Source organism: Syngnathus scovelli, chromosome 2 (genome assembly GCF_024217435.2).
Source record: "Syngnathus scovelli strain Florida chromosome 2, RoL_Ssco_1.2, whole genome shotgun sequence".
In the NCBI taxonomy this organism is placed as follows: Eukaryota; Metazoa; Chordata; class Actinopteri; order Syngnathiformes; family Syngnathidae; genus Syngnathus; species Syngnathus scovelli.
Window position 1 is genome coordinate 26960922 of NC_090848.1, and position 23291 is coordinate 26984212.

Here is a 23291-nt window from a genome sequence, read left to right on the forward strand (position 1 = left end):
CTCTCGTCATTTTCCCATTTATTTTATTCATCATTTATCATCATTTATTTCCCTTTTTCATTTTTCCTTTCTTTCATTTCGAATAAAGTAGAATAACAATAGTGCGAAGGTCTTCGCCTTCACACGCAATTTCTCCAGAAATTGCAATTCTAGTTATTATTATTATTAAACAACTTATTCCGCCCACTTTTTTGGCACCTAACTAGTCCTACATGCTTCAACCGATTCACCCCGTTCAAACTTTCCCACATTCCAAAAATTCATGTCATGCTTGCTACCATTTTTTTTGTTCTTAACGTTTACCGTTTTTGTGTAATTAGCAAATTTGTGACTTATAATTCCCCATTCATTCTTAATGGCAGTTTCAACACGAGCCATTTCCCTGCGTGGGTTCGAATTTTACATGTGTCACATTGGGCGTCTCACCATTACACAAACTCACACGACACTGGCTGCGGTTTTTTTCGTCATAAACATTTATCGTTTTTGCATAATTAGTACATTTGTGGTGCAAAATTACACATTCATTCTTAATGGCGTATTCAACATGAACATTCATCACATTAAGCGAATTTCACCACCTTAAAAGAGAAAACCAATTAGCTCAGGTGGTAACGTGGGCACTTCTTAACTCTAGACATGTCCCTGTGTGAGTTCGATTCCAACTGTGGGTACTGTTTTTTTTCCTTTTTATTCACTGCTTCTTATTTTTTACGCTTATGATTTGTAACTTGTCATTTTACCATTTATTTTAATAATAACCTTTTTATTCTTCCCGCTTATCATTTGTAACTCTCGTCATTTTCCCATTTATTGTATAAATAATTTAATTTCCTTTATATTCTTCCCGCTTATCATTTTTATCATTTATAACTTTTGTCATTTTCCCATTTATTTTATAATAATTTAATTTCCTTTTTATTCTTCCCGCTTAAAGTAGAATAACAATAGTGCGAAGGTCTTCGCCTTCACACGCAATTTCTCCAGAAATTGCAATTCTAGTTGTGTGAAGGCGAAGGCCTTCACACATTGTTATTCTACTTTATTATTATTATTATTATTATTATTATTATTGTGTGAAGGCGAAGGCCTTCACACATTGTTATTCTACTTTATTATTATTATTATTGTGTGAAGGCGAAGGCCTTCACACATTGTTATTCTACTTTATTATTATTATTATTATTATTATTATTATTATTAAACAACTTATTCCGCCCACTTTTTTGGCACCTAACTAGTCCTACATGCTTCAACCGATTCACCCCGTTCAAACTTTCACACATTCCAAATATTCATGTCATGCTTGCTACCATTTTTTTTGTTGATAACATTTACCGTTTTTGTGTAATTAGCAAATTTGTGACTTTTAAATCCCCATTCATTCTTAATGGCGATTTCAACACGAGCCATTTCCCTGCGTGGGTTCGAATTTTACATGTGTCACATTGGGCGTCTCACCATTACACAAACTCACACGACACTGGCTGCAGTTTTTTTCGTTATAAACATTTGTCATTTTTGCATAATTAGTACATTTGTGGTATAAAATTACGCATTCATTCTTAATGGCGCATTCAACATGAACATTCATCACATTAAGCAAATTCTACCGTTTCATAAAAGGAAACTGATTAGCTCAGTTTGTAACGCGGGCACTTCTTAACTCTAGCCGCATCCCCGAGTGAGTTCGATTCCAACTATGGGTAATGTTTTTTTTCCTTTTTATTCACATTTATTTTAATATTAATTTATTTTCCTTTTTATTCTTCCCGCTTATCATTTATAACGTTTATCATTTGTAACTTTTGTCATTTTCCCATTTATTTTATAATAATTTAATTTCCTTTATATTCTTCCCGATTATCATTTTTAACGTTTATCATTTGTAACTTTTGTCATTTTCCCATTTATTTTATAATAATTTAATTTCCTTTTTATTCTTCCTGCTTATTATTAATGTTTATCATTTGTAACTCTCATCATTTTCCCATTTATTTTATTCATCATTTATTTCCCTTTTTCATTTTTCCTTTCTTTCATTTCGAAAAAAGTAGAATAACAATAGTGCGAAGGTCTTCGCCTTCACACGCAATTTCTCCAGAAATTGCAATTCTAGTTATTATTATTATTATTATTATTATTAAACAACTTATTCCGCCCACTTTTTTGGCACCTAACTAGTCCTACATGCTTCAACCGATTCACCCCGTTCAAACTTTCACACATTCCAAATATTCATGTCATGCTTGCTACCATTTTTTTTGTTGATAACATTTACCGTTTTTGTGTAATTAGCAAATTTGTGACTTTTAAATCCCCATTCATTCTTAATGGGGATTTCAACACGAGCCATTTTCCCGCGTGGGTTCGAATTTTACATGTGTCACATTGGGCGTCTCACCATTACACAAACTCACACGACACTGGCTGCAGTTTTTTTCGTTATAAACATTTGTCATTCTTGCATAATTAGTACATTTGTGGTATAAAATTACGCATTCATTCTTAATGGCGCATTCAACATGAACATTCATCACATTAAGCAAATTCTACCGTTCCACAAAAGGAAACTGATTAGCTCAGTTTGTAACGCGGGCACTTCTTAACTCTAGCCGCATCCCCGAGTGAGTTCGATTCCAACTATGGGTAATGTTTTTTTTCCTTTTTATTCACTGCTTCATATTTTTTACGCTTATGATTTGTAACTTGTCATTTTACCATTTATTTTAATATTAATTTATTTTCCTTTTTATTCTTCCCGCTTATCATTTATAACGTTTATCATTTGTAACTTTTGTCATTTTCCCATTTAATTTATAATAATTTAATTTCCTTTATATTCTTCCCGATTATCATTTTTAACGTTTATCATTTGTAACTTTTGTCATTTTCCCATTTATTTTATAATAATTTAATTTCCTTTTTATTCTTCCCGCTTATTATTAATGTTTATCATTTGTAACTCTCATCATTTTCCCATTTATTTTATTCATCATTTATTTCCCTTTTTCATTTTTCCTTTCTTTCATTTCGAAAAAAGTAGAATAACAATAGTGCGAAGGTCTTCGCCTTCACACGCAATTTCTCCAGAAATTGCAATTCTAGTTATTATTATTATTATTCAACTTATTCCTCTCACTTTTTTGGCACCTAACTAGTCCTACATGCTTCAACCGATTCACCCCGTTCAAACTTTCACACATTCCAAAAATTCATGGCATGCTTGCTACCATTTTTTTTGTTGATAACATTTACCGTTTTTGTGTAATTAGCAAATTTGTGACTTTTAAATCCCCATTCATTCTTAATGGCAATTTCAACACGAGCCATTTCCCTGCGTGGGTTCGAATTTTACATGTGTCACATTGGGCGTCTCACCATTACACAAACTCACACGACACTGGCTGCAGTTTTTTTCGTCATAAACATTTATCGTTTTTGCATAATTAGTACATTTGTGGTGTAAAATTACGCATTCATTCTTAATGGCGTATTCAACATGAACATTCATCACATTAAGCGAATTCCACCATTTTAAAAAAGAGAACCAATTAGCTCAGGTGGTAACGAGGGCACTTCTTACCTCTAGCCATGTCCCCGTGTGAGTTCGATTCCAACTGTTGGTACTGTTTTTTTTCCTTTTTATTCACTGCTTCTTATTTTTTACGCTTATGATTTGTAACTTGTCATTTTACCATTTATTTTAATAATAACCTTTTTATTCTTCCCGCTTATCATTTGTAACTCTCGTCATTTTCCCATTTATTGTGTAAATAATTTTATTTCCTTTATATTCTTCCCGCTTATCATTTTTATCATTTATCATTTGTAACTTTTGTCATTTTCCCATTTATTTTATAATAATTTAATTTTCTTTTTATTCTTCCCGCTTATCATTTTTATCATTTATCATTTGTAACTTTTGTCATTTTCCCATTTATTTCATAATAATTTAATTTCCTTTTTATTCTTCCCGCTTAAAGTAGAATAACAATAGTGCGAAGGTCTTCGCCTTCACACGCAATTTCTCCAGAAATTGCAATTCTAGTTAGTGTGAAGGTGAAGACCTTCACACTATTGTTATTGCTGTCCTTTATTATTATTATTCTACTTATTCCGCTCACTTTTTTGACGCTTAACTCCTTCCACATACTTCAACCGATTCACTCCGTTCCACTTTTCACTTATTCCAAATATTCATGACACGGCTGCTTACATTTTTTTTGTTCGAAAAATTTTCCATTTTCACAAAATTCACGATTTTGTGGCATTTTTTTCCCCATTCATTCTTAATGGCAGATTCAACATTTCACATTTTTGTTGTTCCAGTTTGAAATTCACTTATTTCAACACATTCAAATCACATTGGGGACATTCCCAAACTTGCCAAATTCAAAAATTTCACGTTTTCACTTTTAAAATTTGCACAAAATTTTGCAAAATTTCACAACATTTAGTTTTTCACTTCTAGTTTCTACATTTTTCCACCGATTCAACTCGTTCCAACTTTCAACTGTTCATCTTTTGCCTACCTATTCCACACCTTCCCACTTAGCAAAATTTTTAAATTTTCAATTTTGATATTCACACCAAATTTTCCCAAAATTTAGTTTTTCCCTTCTAATTTCTACATTTTTCAACCGATTCAACCCATTCCAACTTTATTCACTTTGTTCACCTTATGCTTACCATATTCACCCCCTTCACCCCCACTTCCACAATTCAACCCTTGACCCCCACTTCCAGAGTGGCGGCCATCTTGGATTGACCCTGAAGTGCCCCAATGAACCGGAATGAACTGGAAGTGCCCCAAATCAAACCGGAATTGACCCCAAATGAACCGGAAGTGACCTCAGGTAAACCGGAAGTGACCCCAAATCAAACCGGAAGTGACCCCAAATCAAACCGGAAGTGACCTTTTTAAACCGGAAGTGACCCAAAATAAACCGGAAGTGACCTCAGCTAGACCGGAAGTGCCTCTAATCAAACCGGAAGTGACCCAAATAGACCGGAAGTGACCCAAATCAAACCGGAAGTGACCATATTTCAACATTGGGTGCCTTAAATACCTACATTTGGGCTAACTTTTACAAAGTTTGGCCGATTAAACCCGTTTCAACATTTTAACCCCAAAAGTGAACCTCCTGAAGCCTTTTTTTTCCTTTTGTCCCAAATTTCAAAAAATTTTGTTGCAATTTTTTTTTCTTTTAATTCCCATTCATTCTCTATTAGGATTCAAGATTTGCTCTAACTTCTACAATTTTTAACCGATTCAATTTGTTCCAACTTTCAACTGTTCATCTTTTGCCTTCCTATTCCACAACTTCCCACTTACCAAAAATTCTCTGCAATTTTGTTTTTCTACTCTAATTTCTACATTTTTCAACTTATTCAAGCCATTCCACCTTTCAACTGTTCATAATTTTCCTACCTATTCCACAACTTCACACTTACCCAAAATTCCAAATTTTCAATTTTGAAATTCACACACAATTTTCCCAAATTTCCTTTTTCCCTTGTAATTTCTACATTTTTCAACCGATTCAAGTCTTTTCAACATCATTCTGCAGCATTCCCCAAGTCTTTATTCAACCTCTTCACCTTCACACGCAATTTCTTCAGGAATTGCAAATTCTAGTTGTGTGAAGGCGAAGGCCTTCACACATTGTTATTCTACTTTATTATTGTGTGAAGGCGAAGGCCTTCACACATTGTTATTCTACTTTATTATTATTATTATTATTCAACTTATTCCGCCCACTTTTTTGGCACCTAACTAGTCCTACATGCTTCAACCGATTCACCCCGTTCAAACTTTCACACATTCCAAATATTCATGTCATGCTTGCTACCATTTTTTTTGTTGATAACATTTACCGTTTTTGTGTAATTAGCAAATTTGTGACTTTTAAATCCCCATTCATTCTTAATGGCAATTTCAACACGAGCCATTTGCCTGCGTGGGTTCGAATTTTACATGTGTCACATTGGGTGTCTCACCATTACACAAACTCACACGACACTGGCTGCAGTTTTTTTTCTTTATAAACATTTGTTATTTTTGCATAATTAGTACATTTATGGTATAAAATTACGCATTCATTCTTAATGGCGCATTCAACATGAACATTCATCACATTAAGCAAATTCTACCGGTTCACAAAAGGAAACTGATTAGCTCAGTTTGTAACGCGGCCACTTCTTAACTCTAGCCGCTTCCCCGTGTGAGTTCGATTCCAACTGTGGGTACCGTTTTTTTTAATTTTTTATTCACTACTTCATATTTTTTACGCTTATGATTTGTAACTTGTCATTTTACCATTTATTTTAATAATTTATTTTCCTTTTTATTCTTCCCGCTTATCATTTGTAACTCTCGTCATTTTTCCATTTATTGTACAATAATAATTTATATTCTTCCCGCTTATCATTTTTATCATTTGTAACTTTTGTCATTTTCCCATTTATTTTATAATAATTTAATTTCCTTTTTATTTTTCCCGCTTATCATTATTAACACTTATCATTTGTAACTCGTCATATTCCCATTTATTTTTTTCATCATTTATCATTTGTAACTTTTATCATTTTCCCATTTATTTTATAATAATTTAATTTCCTTTTTATTTTTCCCGCTTATTATTAACGTTTATCATTTGTAACTCTCGTCATTTTCCCATTTATTTTATTCATCATTTATCATCATTTATTTCCCTTTTTCATTTTTCCTTTCTTTCATTTCGAAAAGAGTAGAATAACAATAGTGCGAAGGTCTTCGCCTTCACACGCAATTTCTCCAGAAATTGCAATTCTAGTTGTGTGAAGGCGAAGGCCTTCACACATTGTTATTCTACTTTATTATTATTATTATTATTCAACTTATTCCGCCCACTTTTTTGGCACCTAACTAGTCCTACATGCTTCAACCGATTCACCCCGTTCAAACTTTCACACATTCCAAATATTCATGTCATGCTTGCTACCATTTTTTTTGTTGATAACATTTACCGTTTTTGTGTAATTAGCAAATTTGTGACTTTTAAATCCCCATTCATTCTTAATGGCAATTTCAACACGAGCCATTTGCCTGCGTGGGTTCGAATTTTACATGTGTCACATTGGGCGTCTCACCATTACACAAACTCACACGACACTGGCTGCAGTTTTTTCTTTATAAACATTTGTCATTTTTGCATAATTAGTACATTTGTGGTATAAAATTACGCATTCATTCTTAATGGCGCATTCAACATGAACATTCATCACATTAAGCAAATTCTACCGGTTCACAAAAGGAAACTGATTAGCTCAGTTTGTAACGCGGCCACTTCTTAACTCTAGCCGCTTCCCCGTGTGAGTTCGATTCCAACTGTGGGTACCGTTTTTTTTAATTTTTTATTCACTACTTCATATTTTTTACGCTTATGATTTGTAACTTGTCATTTTACCATTTATTTTAATAATTTATTTTCCTTTTTATTCTTCCCGCTTATCATTTATAACTCTCGTCATTTTTCCATTTATCGTACAATAATAATTTATATTCTTCCCGCTTATCATTTTTAACATTTATCATTTGTAACTTTTGTCATTTTCCCATTTATTTCATAATAATTTAATTTCCTTTTTATTCTTCCCGCTTAAAGTAGAATAACAATAGTGCGAAGGTCTTCGCCTTCACACGCAATTTCTCCAGAAATTGCAATTCTAGTTATTATTATTATTCAACTTATTCCGCCCACTTTTTTGGCACCTAACTAGTCCTACATGCTTCAACCGATTCACCCCGTTCAAACTTTCACACATTCCAAATATTCATGTCATGCTTGCTACCATTTTTTTTGTTGATAACATTTACCGTTTTTGTGTAATTAGCAAATTTGTGACTTTTAAATCCCCATTCATTCTTAATGGCAATTTCAACACGAGCCATTTGCCTGCGTGGGTTCGAATTTTACATGTGTCACATTGGGCGTCTCACCATTACACAAACTCACACGACACTGGCTGCAGTTTTTTCTTTATAAACATTTGTCATTTTTGCATAATTAGTACATTTGTGGTATAAAATTACGCATTCATTCTTAATGGCGCATTCAACATGAACATTCATCACATTAAGCAAATTCTACCGGTTCACAAAAGGAAACTGATTAGCTCAGTTTGTAACGCGGCCACTTCTTAACTCTAGCCGCTTCCCCGTGTGAGTTCGATTCCAACTGTGGGTACCGTTTTTTTTAATTTTTTATTCACTACTTCATATTTTTTACGCTTATGATTTGTAACTTGTCATTTTACCATTTATTTTAATAATTTATTTTCCTTTTTATTCTTCCCGCTTATCATTTATAACTCTCGTCATTTTTCCATTTATCGTACAATAATAATTTATATTCTTCCCGCTTATCATTTTTAACATTTATCATTTGTAACTTTTGTCATTTTCCCATTTATTTCATAATAATTTAATTTCCTTTTTATTCTTCCCGCTTAAAGTAGAATAACAATAGTGCGAAGGTCTTCGCCTTCACACGCAATTTCTCCAGAAATTGCAATTCTAGTTGTGTGAAGGCGAAGGCCTTCACACATTGTTATTCTACTTTATTATTATTATTATTATTCAACTTATTCCGCCCACTTTTTTGGCACCTAACTAGTCCTACATGCTTCAACCGATTCACCCCGTTCAAACTTTCACACATTCCAAATATTCATGTCATGCTTGCTACCATTTTTTTTGTTGATAACATTTACCGTTTTTGTGTAATTAGCAAATTTGTGACTTTTAAATCCCCATTCATTCTTAATGGCAATTTCAACACGAGCCATTTGCCTGCGTGGGTTCGAATTTTACATGTGTCACATTGGGCGTCTCACCATTACACAAACTCACACGACACTGGCTGCAGTTTTTTCTTTATAAACATTTGTCATTTTTGCATAATTAGTACATTTGTGGTATAAAATTACGCATTCATTCTTAATGGCGCATTCAACATGAACATTCATCACATTAAGCAAATTCTACCGGTTCACAAAAGGAAACTGATTAGCTCAGTTTGTAACGCGGCCACTTCTTAACTCTAGCCGCTTCCCCGTGTGAGTTCGATTCCAACTGTGGGTACCGTTTTTTTTAATTTTTTATTCACTACTTCATATTTTTTACGCTTATGATTTGTAACTTGTCATTTTACCATTTATTTTAATAATTTATTTTCCTTTTTATTCTTCCCGCTTATCATTTATAACTCTCGTCATTTTTCCATTTATCGTACAATAATAATTTATATTCTTCCCGCTTATCATTTTTAACATTTATCATTTGTAACTTTTGTCATTTTCCCATTTATTTCATAATAATTTAATTTCCTTTTTATTCTTCCCGCTTAAAGTAGAATAACAATAGTGCGAAGGTCTTCGCCTTCACACGCAATTTCTCCAGAAATTGCAATTCTAGTTATTATTATTATTAAACAACTTATTCCGCCCACTTTTTTGGCACCTAACTAGTCCTACATGCTTCAACCGATTCACCCCGTTCAAACTTTCACACATTCCAAATATTCATGTCATGCTTGCTACCATTTTTTTTGTTGATAACATTTACCGTTTTTGTGTAATTAGCAAATTTGTGACTTTTAAATCCCCATTCATTCTTAATGGCGATTTCAACACGAGCCATTTCCCTGCGTGGGTTCGAATTTTACATGTGTCACATTGGGCGTCTCACCATTACACAAACTCACACGACACTGGCTGCAGTTTTTTTCGTTATAAACATTTGTCATTTTTGCATAATTAGTACATTTGTGGTATAAAATTACGCATTCATTCTTAATGGCGCATTCAACATGAACATTCATCACATTAAGCAAATTCTACCGTTTCATAAAAGGAAACTGATTAGCTCAGTTTGTAACGCGGGCACTTCTTAACTCTAGCCGCATCCCCGAGTGAGTTCGATTCCAACTATGGGTAATGTTTTTTTTTCCTTTTTATTCACATTTATTTTAATATTAATTTATTTTCCTTTTTATTCTTCCCGCTTATCATTTATAACGTTTATCATTTGTAACTTTTGTCATTTTCCCATTTATTTTATAATAATTTAATTTCCTTTATATTCTTCCCGATTATCATTTTTAACGTTTATCATTTGTAACTTTTGTCATTTTCCCATTTATTTTATAATAATTTAATTTCCTTTTTATTCTTCCTGCTTATTATTAATGTTTATCATTTGTAACTCTCATCATTTTCCCATTTATTTTATTCATCATTTATTTCCCTTTTTCATTTTTCCTTTCTTTCATTTCGAAAAAAGTAGAATAACAATAGTGCGAAGGTCTTCGCCTTCACACGCAATTTCTCCAGAAATTGCAATTCTAGTTATTATTATTATTAAACAACTTATTCCGCCCACTTTTTTGGCACCTAACTAGTCCTACATGCTTCAACCGATTCACCCCGTTCAAACTTTCATACATTCCAAAAATTCATGGCATGCTTGCTACCATTTTTTTTGTTCTTAACATTTACCGTTTTTGTGTAATTAGCAAATTTGTGACTTATAATTCCCCATTCATTCTTAATGGCAGTTTCAACACGAGCCATTTCCCTGCGTGGGTTCGAATTTTACATGTGTCACATTGTGCGTCTCACCATTACACAAACTCACACGACACTGGCTGCAGTTTTTTTCGTCATAAACATTTATCGTTTTTGCATAATTAGTACATTTGTGGTGGAAAATTACACATTCATTCTTAATGGCGTATTCAACATGAACATTCATCACATTAAGCGAATTCCACCACCTTAAAAGAGAAAACCAATTAGCTCAGGTGGTAACGTGGGCACTTCTTAACTCTAGCCATGTCCCTGTGTGAGTTCGATTCCAACTGTGGGTACTGTATTTTTTCCTTTTATTCACTGCTTCTTATTTTTTACGCTTATGATTTGTAACTTGTCATTTTACCATTTATTTTAATAATAACCTTTTTATTCTTCCCGCTTATCATTTGTAACTCTCGTCATTTTCCCATTTACTGTATAAATAATTTAATTTCCTTTATATTCTTCCCGCTTATCATTTTTATCATTTATAACTTTTGTCATTTTCCCATTTATTTTATAATAATTTAATTTCTTTTTTATTCTTCCCGCTTAAAGTAGAATAACAATAGTGCGAAGGTCTTCGCCTTCACACGCAATTTCTCCAGAAATTGCAATTCTAGTTGTGTGAAGGCGAAGGCCTTCACACATTGTTATTCTACTTTATTATTATTATTATTATTATTATTATTATTATTATTGTGTGAAGGCGATGGCCTTCACACATATGTTATTCTACACCATTCTCTATTATTATTATTATTATTATTCTTCTATTTTATTCTCCACACTTTTTTGTCCCGCTTCTTCTTCCACATAGTTCATCCGATTCACTCCGTTCCACTTTTGATGTATTCCAAATATTCACGAGATGAGCGCTTCCATTTTTCTCGTTCCGAAAATTTTCCGATTTCGCAAAATTCGCGAATTTACGACAAATTTTTCCCCATTCATTCTCAATGGCAGATTCGACATTTCACATTTACGTCATTCCCCTTTTAAATTCACCTCATTCAGCACATTCAAACCACATTCGGAATGATTCTCGACATTCCCAAAATTCCCAAATTCAAAAATTTCACGTTTTCACGTTAAAAATTCCGACAAAATTTCACGAAATTTCGTTTTTCACCTCTAATTTCTACATTTTTCGACCGATTCAACCCGTTCCAACTTCCAACTGTTCATCTTTTGCCTACCTATTCCACAACTTCCCACTTACAAAAAATTCCAAATTTTCAAATTTGAAATTCAACCAAATTCTTCGTAATTTCGTTTTTCTACTCTAATTTCTACATTTTTCAACCGATTCAACCCATTCCAACTTTCAACTGTTCATCTTTTGCCTGCCTATTCCACAACTTCTCACCTATCAAAAATTCCAAAATTTCAAATTTGAAATTCAACCGAATTCTCCAAAATTTCGTTTTTCTACTCTAACTTCTACGTTTTTCAACCGATTCAACCCATTCCAACTTTCAACTGTTCATCTTTTGCCTACCTATTCCACACCTTCCCACTTACCAAAATTTCCAAATTTTCAATTTTGAAATTCAACCAAATTCTACAAAATTTGGTTTTTCTACTCTAATTTCTACATTTTTCAACCGATTCAACCCATTCCAACTTTATTCACTTTGGTCACCTCATCCTTACCATATTCACCCCCTTCACCCCCACTTCCACTATGCTTACAAAATTCAACCCTTGACCCCCACTTCCAGTGTGGCGGCCATCTTGGATTGACCCTGAAGTGCTCCCAATGAACCTAGAATGAACCGGAAGTGGCCCAAATCAAACCGGAAGTGACCTTAGGTAAACAGGAAGTGACCTCAGGTAAACCGGAAGTGACCCCAAATCAAACCGGAAGTGACCTTTTTAAACCGGAAGTGACCTTTTTAAACCGGAAGTGACCCCAAATAAACCGGAAGTGACCTCAGCTGGACCGGAAGTGCCTCTAATCAGACCGGAAGTGACCCAAATGGACCGGAAGTGACCCAAATCAACCCGGAAGTGAACTTATTTCAACTTTAACTGCCATAAATAGCTACATTAGGCGCTAACTTTTGCATTTTTTGTCCGATTGAACCCGTTTCAACATTTTAACCCCAAAAGTGAACCTCCTGAAGCTGTTTTTTTTACGTTTTGTTCCAAATTTCAAAATATTTTGGCGCAATTGCTTTTTCTTTTAATTCCCATTCATTCTCTATGGGGATTCAACATTTGCTCTCACTTCTACATTTTTTAACCGATTCAACCCGTTCCAACATTCAACTGTTCATCCTTTGCCTGCCTATTCCACAACTTTCCACTTACCAAAAATTCCAAAAATCAAATTTGAAATTCAACCATATTCTCAAAAATTTAGTATTACACTTCTATTTTCCACATTTCTCAAGAAATTCAACTCATTTCAACATCATTCGGCATCATTCCCCAAGAAGTGATTCAAAGTCTTCGCCTTCACACGCAATTTCTCCAGAAATTGCATTTTCTAGTTAAACAACTTATTCCGCCCGCTTTTTTGGCATCTAACTAGTCCTACATGCTTCAACCGATTCACCCCGTTCAAACTTTCACACATTCCAAAAATTCATGGCATGCTTGCTACCATTTTTTTTGTTGATAACATTTACCGTTTTTGTGTAATTAGCAAATTTGTGACTTATAATTCCCCATTCATTCTTAATGGCAGTTTCAACACGAGCCATTTCCCTGCGTGGGTTCGAATTTTACATGTGTCACATTGGGCGTCTCACCATTACACAAACTCACACGACACTGGCTGCAGTTTTTTTCGTCATAAACATTTATCGTTTTTGCATAATTAGTACATTTGTGGTGTAAAATTACGCATTCATTCTTAATGGCGCATTCAACATGAACATTCATCACATTAAGCGAATTCCACCACTTTAAAAAAGAAAACCAATTAGCTCAGATGGTAACGCAGGCACTTCTTGACTCTAGCCGGTTCCCCGTGTGAGTTCGATTCCTACTGTGGGTATAGTTTTATTTCCTTTTTATTCACTGCTTCATATTTTTTACGCTTATGATTTGTAACTTGTCATTTTACCATTTATTTTAATAATAACCTTTTTATTCTTCCCGCTTATCATTTGTAACTCTCGTCATTTTCCCATTTATTGTATAAATAATTTAATTTCCTTTATATTCTTCCCGTTTATCATTTATCATTTGTTACTTTTGTCATTTTCCCATTTATTTTATAATAATTTAATTTCCTTTTTATTCTTCCCGCTTATCATTTTTATCATTTATCATTTATAACTTTTGTCATTTTCCCATTTATTTTATAATAATTTAATTTCCTTTTTATTCTTCCCGCTTAAAGTAGAATAACAATAGTGCGAAGGTCTTCGCCTTCACACGCAATTTCTCCAGAAATTGCAATTCTAGTTGTGTGAAGGCGAAGGCCTTCACACATTGTTATTCTACTTTATTATTATTATTATTATTATTATTATTATTATTAAACAACTTATTCCGCCCACTTTTTTGGCACCTAACTAGTCCTACATGCTTCAACCGATTCACCCCGTTCAAACTTTCACACATTCCAAAAATTCATGGCATGCTTGCTACCATTTTTTTTGTTCTTAACATTTACCGTTTTTGTGTAATTAGCAAATTTGTGACTTATAATTCCCCATTCATTCTTAATGGCAGTTTCAACACGAGCCATTTCCCTGCGTGGGTTCGAATTTTACATGTGTCACATTGTGCGTCTCACCATTACACAAACTCACACGACACTGGCTGCAGTTTTTTTCGTCATAAACATTTATCGTTTTTGCATAATTAGTACATTTGTGGTGCAAAATTACACATTCATTCTTAATGGCGTATTCAACATGAACATTCATCACATTAAGCGAATTCCACCACCTTAAAAGAGAAAACCAATTAGCTCAGGTGGTAACGTGGGCACTTCTTAACTCTAGCCATGTCCCTGTGTGAGTTCGATTCCAACTGTGCGTACTGTTTTTTTTCCTTTTTATTCACTGCTTCTTATTTTTTACGCTTATGATTTGTAACTTGTCATTTTACCATTTATTTTCATAATAACCTTTTTATTCTTCCCGCTTATCATTTGTAACTCTCGTCATTTTCCCATTTATTGTATAAATAATTTAATTTCCTTTATATTCTTCCCGCTTATCATTTTTATCATTTATAACTTTTGTCATTTTCCCATTTCTTTTATAATAATTTAATTTCCTTTTTATTCTTCCCGCTTAAAGTAGAATAACAATAGTGCGAAGGTCTTCGCCTTCACACGCAATTTCTCCAGAAATTGCAATTCTAGTTATTATTATTATTCAACTTATTCCTCTCACTTTTTTGGCACCTAACTAGTCCTACATGCTTCAACCGATTCACCCCGTTCAAACTTTCACACATTCCAAAAATTCATGGCATGCTTGCTACCATTTTTTTTGTTGATAACATTTACCGTTTTTGTGTAATTAGCAAATTTGTGACTTTTAAATCCCCATTCATTCTTAATGGCAGTTTCAACACGAGCCATTTCCCTGCGTGGGTTCGAATTTTACATGTGTAACATTGGGCGTCTCATTACACAAACTCACACGACACTGGCTGCAGTTTCTTTCGTCATAAACATTTATCGTTTTTGCATAATTAGTACATTTGTGGTGTAAAATTACGCATTCATTCTTAATGGTGCATTCAACATGAACATTCATCACATTAAGCGAATTCCACCACTCTAAAAAAGAAAACCAATTAGCTCAGTTTGAAATGCGGGCACTTCTTAACTCTACCCGCTTCACCGTGTGAGTTCCATTCCAACTGTGGGTAATGTTATTTTTCCTTTTTATTCACTGCTTCATATTTTTTACGCTTATGATTTGTAACTTGTCATTTTACCATTTATTTTAATAATAATTTATTTTCCTTTTTATTCTTCCCGCTTATCATTTGTAACTCTCGTCATTTTCCCATTTATTGTATAATAATTTAATTTCCTTTATATTCTTCCCGCTTATCATTTTTATCATTTATCCTTTGTAACTTTTGTCATTTTCCCATTTATTTCATAATAATTTAATTTCCTTTTTATTCTTCCCGCTTATCATTATTAACACTTATCATTTGTAACTCTCGTCATTTTCCCATTTATTTTTTTCATCATTTATCATCGATTATTTCCCTTTTTTTCCCACTTATCATTTTCCCTATTTATTTTTTTATCATCATTTGTCATTATTTATTTCCCTTCTTATTTTTCCCATTAATTTCATTCATCATCATTTATCATCATTTATTTCCCTTTTTATTTTTCCTGCTTATCATTTTAACACATCATTTTACCTATGTACTTTATTTATCATCATTTATCATCATTAATTTCCCTTTTTCATTTTTCCTGTCTTTCATTTCGAAAAAAGTAGAATAACAATAGTGCGAAGGTCTTCGCCTTCACACTCAATTTCTCCAGGAATTGCAAATTCTAGTTTGATATTATTGTTAATGGATTGAAAACGATGAGCAGTGTTTAGCATCACCGTTACGAGTGCATTTCATTGCTTTTAATTCTAAGTCTCACCACAAATACTAGCTAAGTGGTCAATTTGACTCAAACCATATAGGAGAGCTAATTATTGCACTTAACACAGAAGAGCCAGGCACTCTGTTAAACGTAAAGAACCAACAGCCAGCTCAATTATTATAGTCTTTGCTCAAGAGCAGACCAATTTTTAAAAAAGAGGTGGTGATGGCCGTTTTGATTGGTGCTTTGGATACACACTATAAAATGTTCTATTGGTCACACAATATTTATATATACGTGATGTTGGTTTACACTGTTTCATCACCATATCAGTCGTTTATCCCACCGAACAGAGACCATGCCATGAAGATAATCCCACTCCAAACATTTCAACATGAATTTATTGCTTCACAGCCAATTTACCTTCATGCTGGCCAACAAATTGTAAAATAATCCATGGGCCTTCGAACAAATTCAATAATCCAGGGGTGGGCAATTCCAGTCCTCGAGGGCCGATGTCTTGCATGTTTTCTATGTCTCCCTGTTGCAACACCTGATTCAAGTGGTCAGCAAGGTCTGCAGATAACAATCCTGATCATTTGAATCAGGTGTGTTGCAGCAGGGAGACCTATAAAACATGCAGGACACCGCGGTGCCCTCAAGGACCAGAATTGCCCACCCCAGCAATAAACTCTTTACAAGATGAGGCCTGCAACTACAATAGCATTCAGATGCATTTCACAGGATGCGTAGTGATCTTCATGGCTCTTTGCATTGCAAATGCCAAACAGTTGAAAGGAAATACATATTTGTCCAGAGCAAAGGGTCAATATGGTGAATAGATAATCAAAGATGCACATATTTTGAACTGGAAGGCTGCTTTATTGGTAATAAAAAGTTTCGTGCTCAAATGAAGACAATCTTTCATGTATTCTTTCTTTGAGTGGTTGATACTGTAATGTTTATCCTTATCCTCACATTTCAAAACATGGTGACAAATGAAAACAAAAAAAAAACTGGTTCATTTTTCAAGGGAAAACAAAAAAATGGCCATAATAAATAAACCATGCATTAAAAATAGAAAAGTAATGAGTTCTATAATCAATTAATTAATAATGTTACAAAAATAAATTTCAGAGAAAGGTGGAGGAACTTAAGAGAGAAGTATCAAAGGCAAGCTTCTTTTTCACAAGCCAAGTGGGTGACACATACATACATACTGTATATAGCACTAGAAGAACAGGACACTGTTGACTTAGCTATTTCTTTTTCTCTTAACGACGCACACGGTTGAATACTGAGATGAAGTGAGGTGTCTGCATGGCTGTATTTGTGACTCCACATCCCTGATGCATGTTGTGCTCACACTGCTCCACTCAAAGCCTCAATCTCCACATCTTTACGTCAAGTTCAATGTTTTTTTTTAATGGTTTTCAGGTGTGACAGACATCCAAATTTCAGATAAAGCAGAAAAAAGGCACATGCCATTGAGTGGAACACAGTACAAAACAAAAGGTGAGGTTGAGTTGTCCATGGCACTGTATACGGTGGCAGTGGGAAGAGTGTAAAAGGTAGGCAGGTCAGCTATACATGGTCGGTCGGGGAGGTGCATGAGTCACACCAGCTGAGTGGCAGAGAAGGGCAGTGAGCACAGTGTGGTGAGTGAATGATGTGCTGGTAACATTATTGTTGTGGTCATGATCAGGCTACAATTCAAACAAACAAGCTCGCCCGCTCCACGAACATTGAAACATCTACCGAACGTGTTGCACGGAAATCAAAATGAATGTAAGAAACCGTGTTCTTCTGTTTGATGTATATACATATAGACATACGTATATGTATACAGATATATCTTTTCATATTGTATAATATTTATATATTTAAATATCTTTATATATATATATATATATATATATATATATATATATATATATATATATATATATATATATATATATATATATATGTATATATATATATACATACATATATATATATATATATATGTATATATATATATATATATATATATGGTGTATATATATATATATATATGGTGTATATATATATATTTTTTTGGGGGATCCAGTCACCAAAGTGAAAAGTGTCTCAAAAAATTCTTAAGGTACAAACGTGTCAACAGGGATACCTGGAGGCCATTCTATATCGTCGTTTCTTCTTTACTGTGTGATTAGTAATAGTAACAGTGTTAAAATTACTTATTTACAAAAACACAACAAAGCATGCAGATAAAATAAAATCGTATGTTACAATATTTATAGTTTCTCTCAAAAAAGTCGTTCTTTTCCAGCGATTGTGCCATTTACATCGTCGTCTGCGCTGTACATCGTATTCTTTTTTTTTGTCTTTTTGTCTGTTTGTGGTTGGCGCGGTGAGCGAGTCAATCAGATTGGTTCCATCCAAAATGAGTACTGTTCGGCTGGATGGCACAGCTCGCTCCAGTGGTTCTCTCATTGGGAATGTATTTGTTTTCAGTGTGCAACAGCCAAACTATTGGGAGACATCATGCTGTAAACAGTCCTGGTTTCATGGTACAGACAAAAGGGTGCCCTTTTGTAGGGGGGTGGGGTCGGCAGTGTTGAACACACCAAAATGGTATTGAACGCTGGGCAAGTCATCCGCGTAGAAATAGGACCATCGATTGGCACGTACAAAAGGAATGGCAGGAACACCTCAAGAGGCAGCTGGATTGACAAAGCCTTCCGTTTCGCCACAAAACTTTTTTGATTGCTCACACACGGTAGCTGCATCTATGTGAGGTCTCCTGATGTTCATCAGAAGGAAGTCTTGCTTTTATCACCTCTGTCCGACTCACTGGAAGCGTGTGTGAAAAAAAAATGGTGCCAATGATACACAGACAAACATGGCAGTTATTTCTGTTGTTGAGGACCACCCGCAGACATAGCCCACTGGATTCTAGCAACCAAAAGCCCTTTATGCCCCTTCCACTCATGCTTGGCATGACAAGGCTTCGTGCTTGGGAATTGGGATAGCTTCGTGCAAACCCCGCCCGCACTCCGTGATTGTCTGCGTCATTCTCCAGCCTTGTGGGAAGACAACAGAAAAGACAATCTCCCAGACCGTGGTTCAAAATTGTCAGGAAAATGTGACATTACATAACGCCTCATCGGCTGGAAAGCTCTAATGCATATCCGTACAAAAAGAGGAAATCAAACGCGTCTCCTTCTTCTACTGTCTACAAGGGCTACAACAGTAGTAGGGATACCCTATTATTCTTTGAGCACCCCAGATCAAAACACCGCAAACTCTGTGACATACTCATGTGTTGTCCCAACAGTAAAAGGACAAAAGTGATCCGATCACCGCACTCCGCTGGGGGAGAGCTAGCATCCTCAACACAAGGGTCGACTTCTGCCTCTTTGACGCCGACATATCAATGCAGAGCAGAAAAAAAAACCTTTAAGTTGCCAAACAGCCGGTTCATCAGCTCCAGTGGGCAGTCGCCTCCATGTCACACTGTGAAACCTCTGCAGAGTTATGAGCATTTAGTGTCTTGTGGACTATGATTACTCATGCATGATTCCTGATCAAAACATGCCTTCATGCAAGTCATTTCTATGCATCGAACAAGCACAATAATTATTATTATTGATCTGAGGAAGTCTTCTGCAGCCCAAAACCAAGACCAAAATCTTTTCCTTATGTCAGCATAACAGAGATGAAAGCGCTTGTGAAATGAACTTGTTACTTCTTTTTTTTTTTGCTGCTTGAATCATGTAATGTTGCAACGAGGCATAGACAAGCTAAACAAATTAAACAGTCAAAAATTTCAGTATTCTGCTCTCCATCCATCCATCCATCCATCCATCCATCCATCCATCCATCCATCCATCCATCCATCCATCCATCCATCCATCCATCGCCCAATAGCTGGCTTGCTCGCTTGTGTGGTTAATTTTTTTCTTCTTCTCCTTCTTCTTCTTTTATACTGATGTTGCAGTTCTAGTGGTGCTCTCGCATGGAAGCTTTGCAGAGGGACTTGACATGCTATGCTGTGGCAGGGACGTTGCTATTCTTTCATTCGTTCACCAGAGAGTTGTGTGCCTTGGCAAGTTGGTCCCCAAAAATATCTGTGTGTGTGTGTGTGTGTGTGTGTGTGTGTGTGTGCGTGCGTGCGTGTGTGTGTGCGTGTGTGTGTGTTTGTGTGTGTGTGTTTGTGTGTGTGTGCGCGTGCGTGTGTGTGTGTGTGTGTGTGTGTGTGTGTGTGTGTGTGCGCGCGTGTGCGCGCGTGTGCGCGCGTGTGCGCGCGTGTGCGCGCGTGTGCTTGTGTGGCATGGCCAGCACACTGTTGTGAGTCACTCTAAGAGAGCTTGGTCATTACGCAGCAAAGTTCCACAGTAAACTGATTGTGTTTGGTTCAGCTGTCTTTGATGACATAAGAAACCGTGTTTCCTCAGTAGTCCGTAAACATTTTTTTCCCAGTGTTTTTCTCAGATTTTATTACTTGCAAATGTTTCTACTTCGGTGGGGCTCAAGAGTCTCATGGTGCCTAACACTTAGATTCCCACTCATCTTTTTTGTTTTTGTCCTTCTCCTTCCTGGCCCATGCCTCCTTGTTGTCGTCCTGCTTCTCCTTGTCTGGTTTGGTCACGCTGTCATACGAAGGGAGCGAGGCGGTGGATGGCGTGCTCTCCTTCTTCTCCTGGTTCGTGCTGCCATTCTCAAGCTTGTTGTTAGTGAACATGTGGCGCTTGAAAATGATGCCGCGGCGGATGAGGTGAGCGCGATAGGCATTCTGGATGATCCTGGCCGAGACGTCCTCCTGTTTGCGGCGCAGCGTGGTGGTGATGGGCTCATAGGACACCTTGGAGGGGTTGGCCGCGACAAAGCGCTCCTCCATCTGCTGCCTCAGCATGTCCAACTCACCGCTGTCGCCCAACACACGCTTGGTGAAGGCAAACAGAATGTCCAGGCAGTGGATGCGATCGCCGCTCACCATGGGCATGTCCATGGCAATCAGTTCGATGGTGTTGGGCTTCGGGACACGAAGCGGGTGTTCCAGTGCATCAGCAAAGTCGGACAGCTTGGCGAAAGTGATGAACTGAGAGGCAGTGGGATCAAACTTCTCCCAGATCTCGTAAAAGGTCTCAAAGTCATCCTCACTCAGTGGATCAGCGCTCTCCTCTGTGGCGACGCTAAAGTTCTCCAGGATGATGGCAATGTACATGTTGACCACAATCAGGAAGGAAATGATGATGTACATGACAAAGAAAAATATCCCCACTGACGGGTTACCACAGTCGCCCTTGACTGAGGTGCCTGGGTTCTCTAAATTGGGATTACAGTCCGGCGGGTAGTTGAGGATGGGCAGAAGCAAGCCGTCCCAGCCGGCCGAAGTGGTGATCATGAACAGGATGATCATACTGTTGCCAAAGGTCTCAAAGTTGTACAGGTCGTCGATGCCGGCACCATGCTTCACGTAGCCAAAGTTAGACATGCCGAAGATGGAGAAGATGAACATGACCAGGAAGAGCAAGAGGCCAATGTTGAACAGGGCAGGAAGTGACATCATCAGGGCAAAGAGTAACGTTCGGATGCCCTTTGCTCCTTTGATAAGACGCAGGATACGGCCGATACGAGCCAAGCGGATCACTCGGAACAGCGTCGGAGATACAAAATACTTCTCGATAAGGTCAGCCAGGAACATTCCTGTAAGGATGAACAGCAAACACACTCATGTAAAAATGCAGCATGTACCATAGATGGGTGTCGGCAAGTATAAAGACATGGAAGACTTTGTAAAAAAAAAAAAAAAAAATCATAATTGGAATTAATTTTTTGTAGACAAATCATTGGCCCTCTGTATTGCCTGCTCAAGCACCAAGTGAAATACAAGTACAACAACCAAGTAAATGTTTGCTAGCTGCCAATTCTGAAAATCTGTATCAGGAAATATTCCTAAATTTACGGCCACTGTCACAGTAACTGTTACATGATTATGAATGTAATTATGGCTTAAGACAGACCACAATGGTCTCATATGATCTCTTTCTCAGCGTGTGCAAAAAATAATTTAATCTGGTCATGTTTGTGCAAGTGCATGCATTTAAATGCTTGCTCCAACACAAGTACTATATTAGAAATTGTGGTTGCCCTCTTTGTTACGTTTCCAAGATTTCACATTGCACGTACCCAGACCATTCGGGACTGCATGCGGGACGGCGACTGTGCACACAGTTGCTACATTTGAGGGTTCAAGTCCGTATATCTCTCGCTGCCCTGAAGTTAAAGGGATTGAGGGAAGCCATTTTGAATGCCCGAGAGTCGACTGTGTTCCATACCACAATGGCGCTCAATGGCAGAAACGCCCTCGTCAACTTATGCGGGTGTAGGAAAATACCAAAGGAAAGAACACTCCTCCACTCATGCGCACAATTAGACTGGGCTTTGTGGTAAACTTGTGCTAAACACAAAAACCGGGCTCATAGTTTTTCCCGCATGTCTTGGCACATCCGCGTACCAGGAACAACTCAGTCGGGAGGAATTCTAAACAGATACTTTGAGGTACTTCATCTGGGTCGTCTCAATATGACGGAGCAGCAGCTCTATTCTGAGTCCCTCCAAGATGACAGTGCTTCTCACCCTTTCTCTACCAGAGAGTCCATACACCATGCAGGAGAAAGTCCTTCCGGCTACTTGTATCACTGATCTTGATCTTTCCACTGGTCCACTGTTAAACTGCCAGAAGAAAATCCAAATTGCCATTTGTCCAGTTTTCTTCATGACCTAGCCGGGGAGGCTGAGGAGTGTGATCACCCTATTGTCGGAACACACACCCCAGTCCACTATTTTAGGCCAGGTGAATCTCATCCACTCCTGGGGTACTGCCACCCAAAGGTTTTTTATCCATCTCAGTGTAACACGCAATTCAGAAAGAGTAAAAAAAATATATATAACTAGTTACAATTTACAGTAGCCCATACTATGTAGAATAGTTGAGTTAGATTGACGTAGATCAGGGGTCACCAACCTTTCTTAAACCGAGAGCTACTTCCTGGGTACTGATTAAGGCAAAGGACTACCAGTTTGACACGCACTTCTGAAATAGCCAATTTGCTCAATTTGGCTTTCACTATGTGTTATTATTGTCATT

At 36.3% G+C, this 23291-nt stretch overlaps 1 protein-coding gene across 9 annotated transcripts in view; it reads right to left on the bottom strand.

Annotated features, from left to right (window-relative positions):
* Positions 1-16536: 16536 nt before the first annotated feature.
* LOC125988673 (sodium channel protein type 8 subunit alpha) overlaps positions 16537-23291 on the bottom strand; it is a 155500-nt gene continuing 148745 nt past the window's right edge. For all 9 annotated transcript variants that reach the window (XM_049754150.1, XM_049754147.1, XM_049754144.1 and 6 more), the window contains one exon: positions 16537-21847. In XM_049754150.1, coding sequence (XP_049610107.1) covers positions 20688-21847 — 1160 coding nt within the window. In that variant the 3' untranslated portion in view covers positions 16537-20687. The remainder of the gene's footprint in view (positions 21848-23291) is intronic.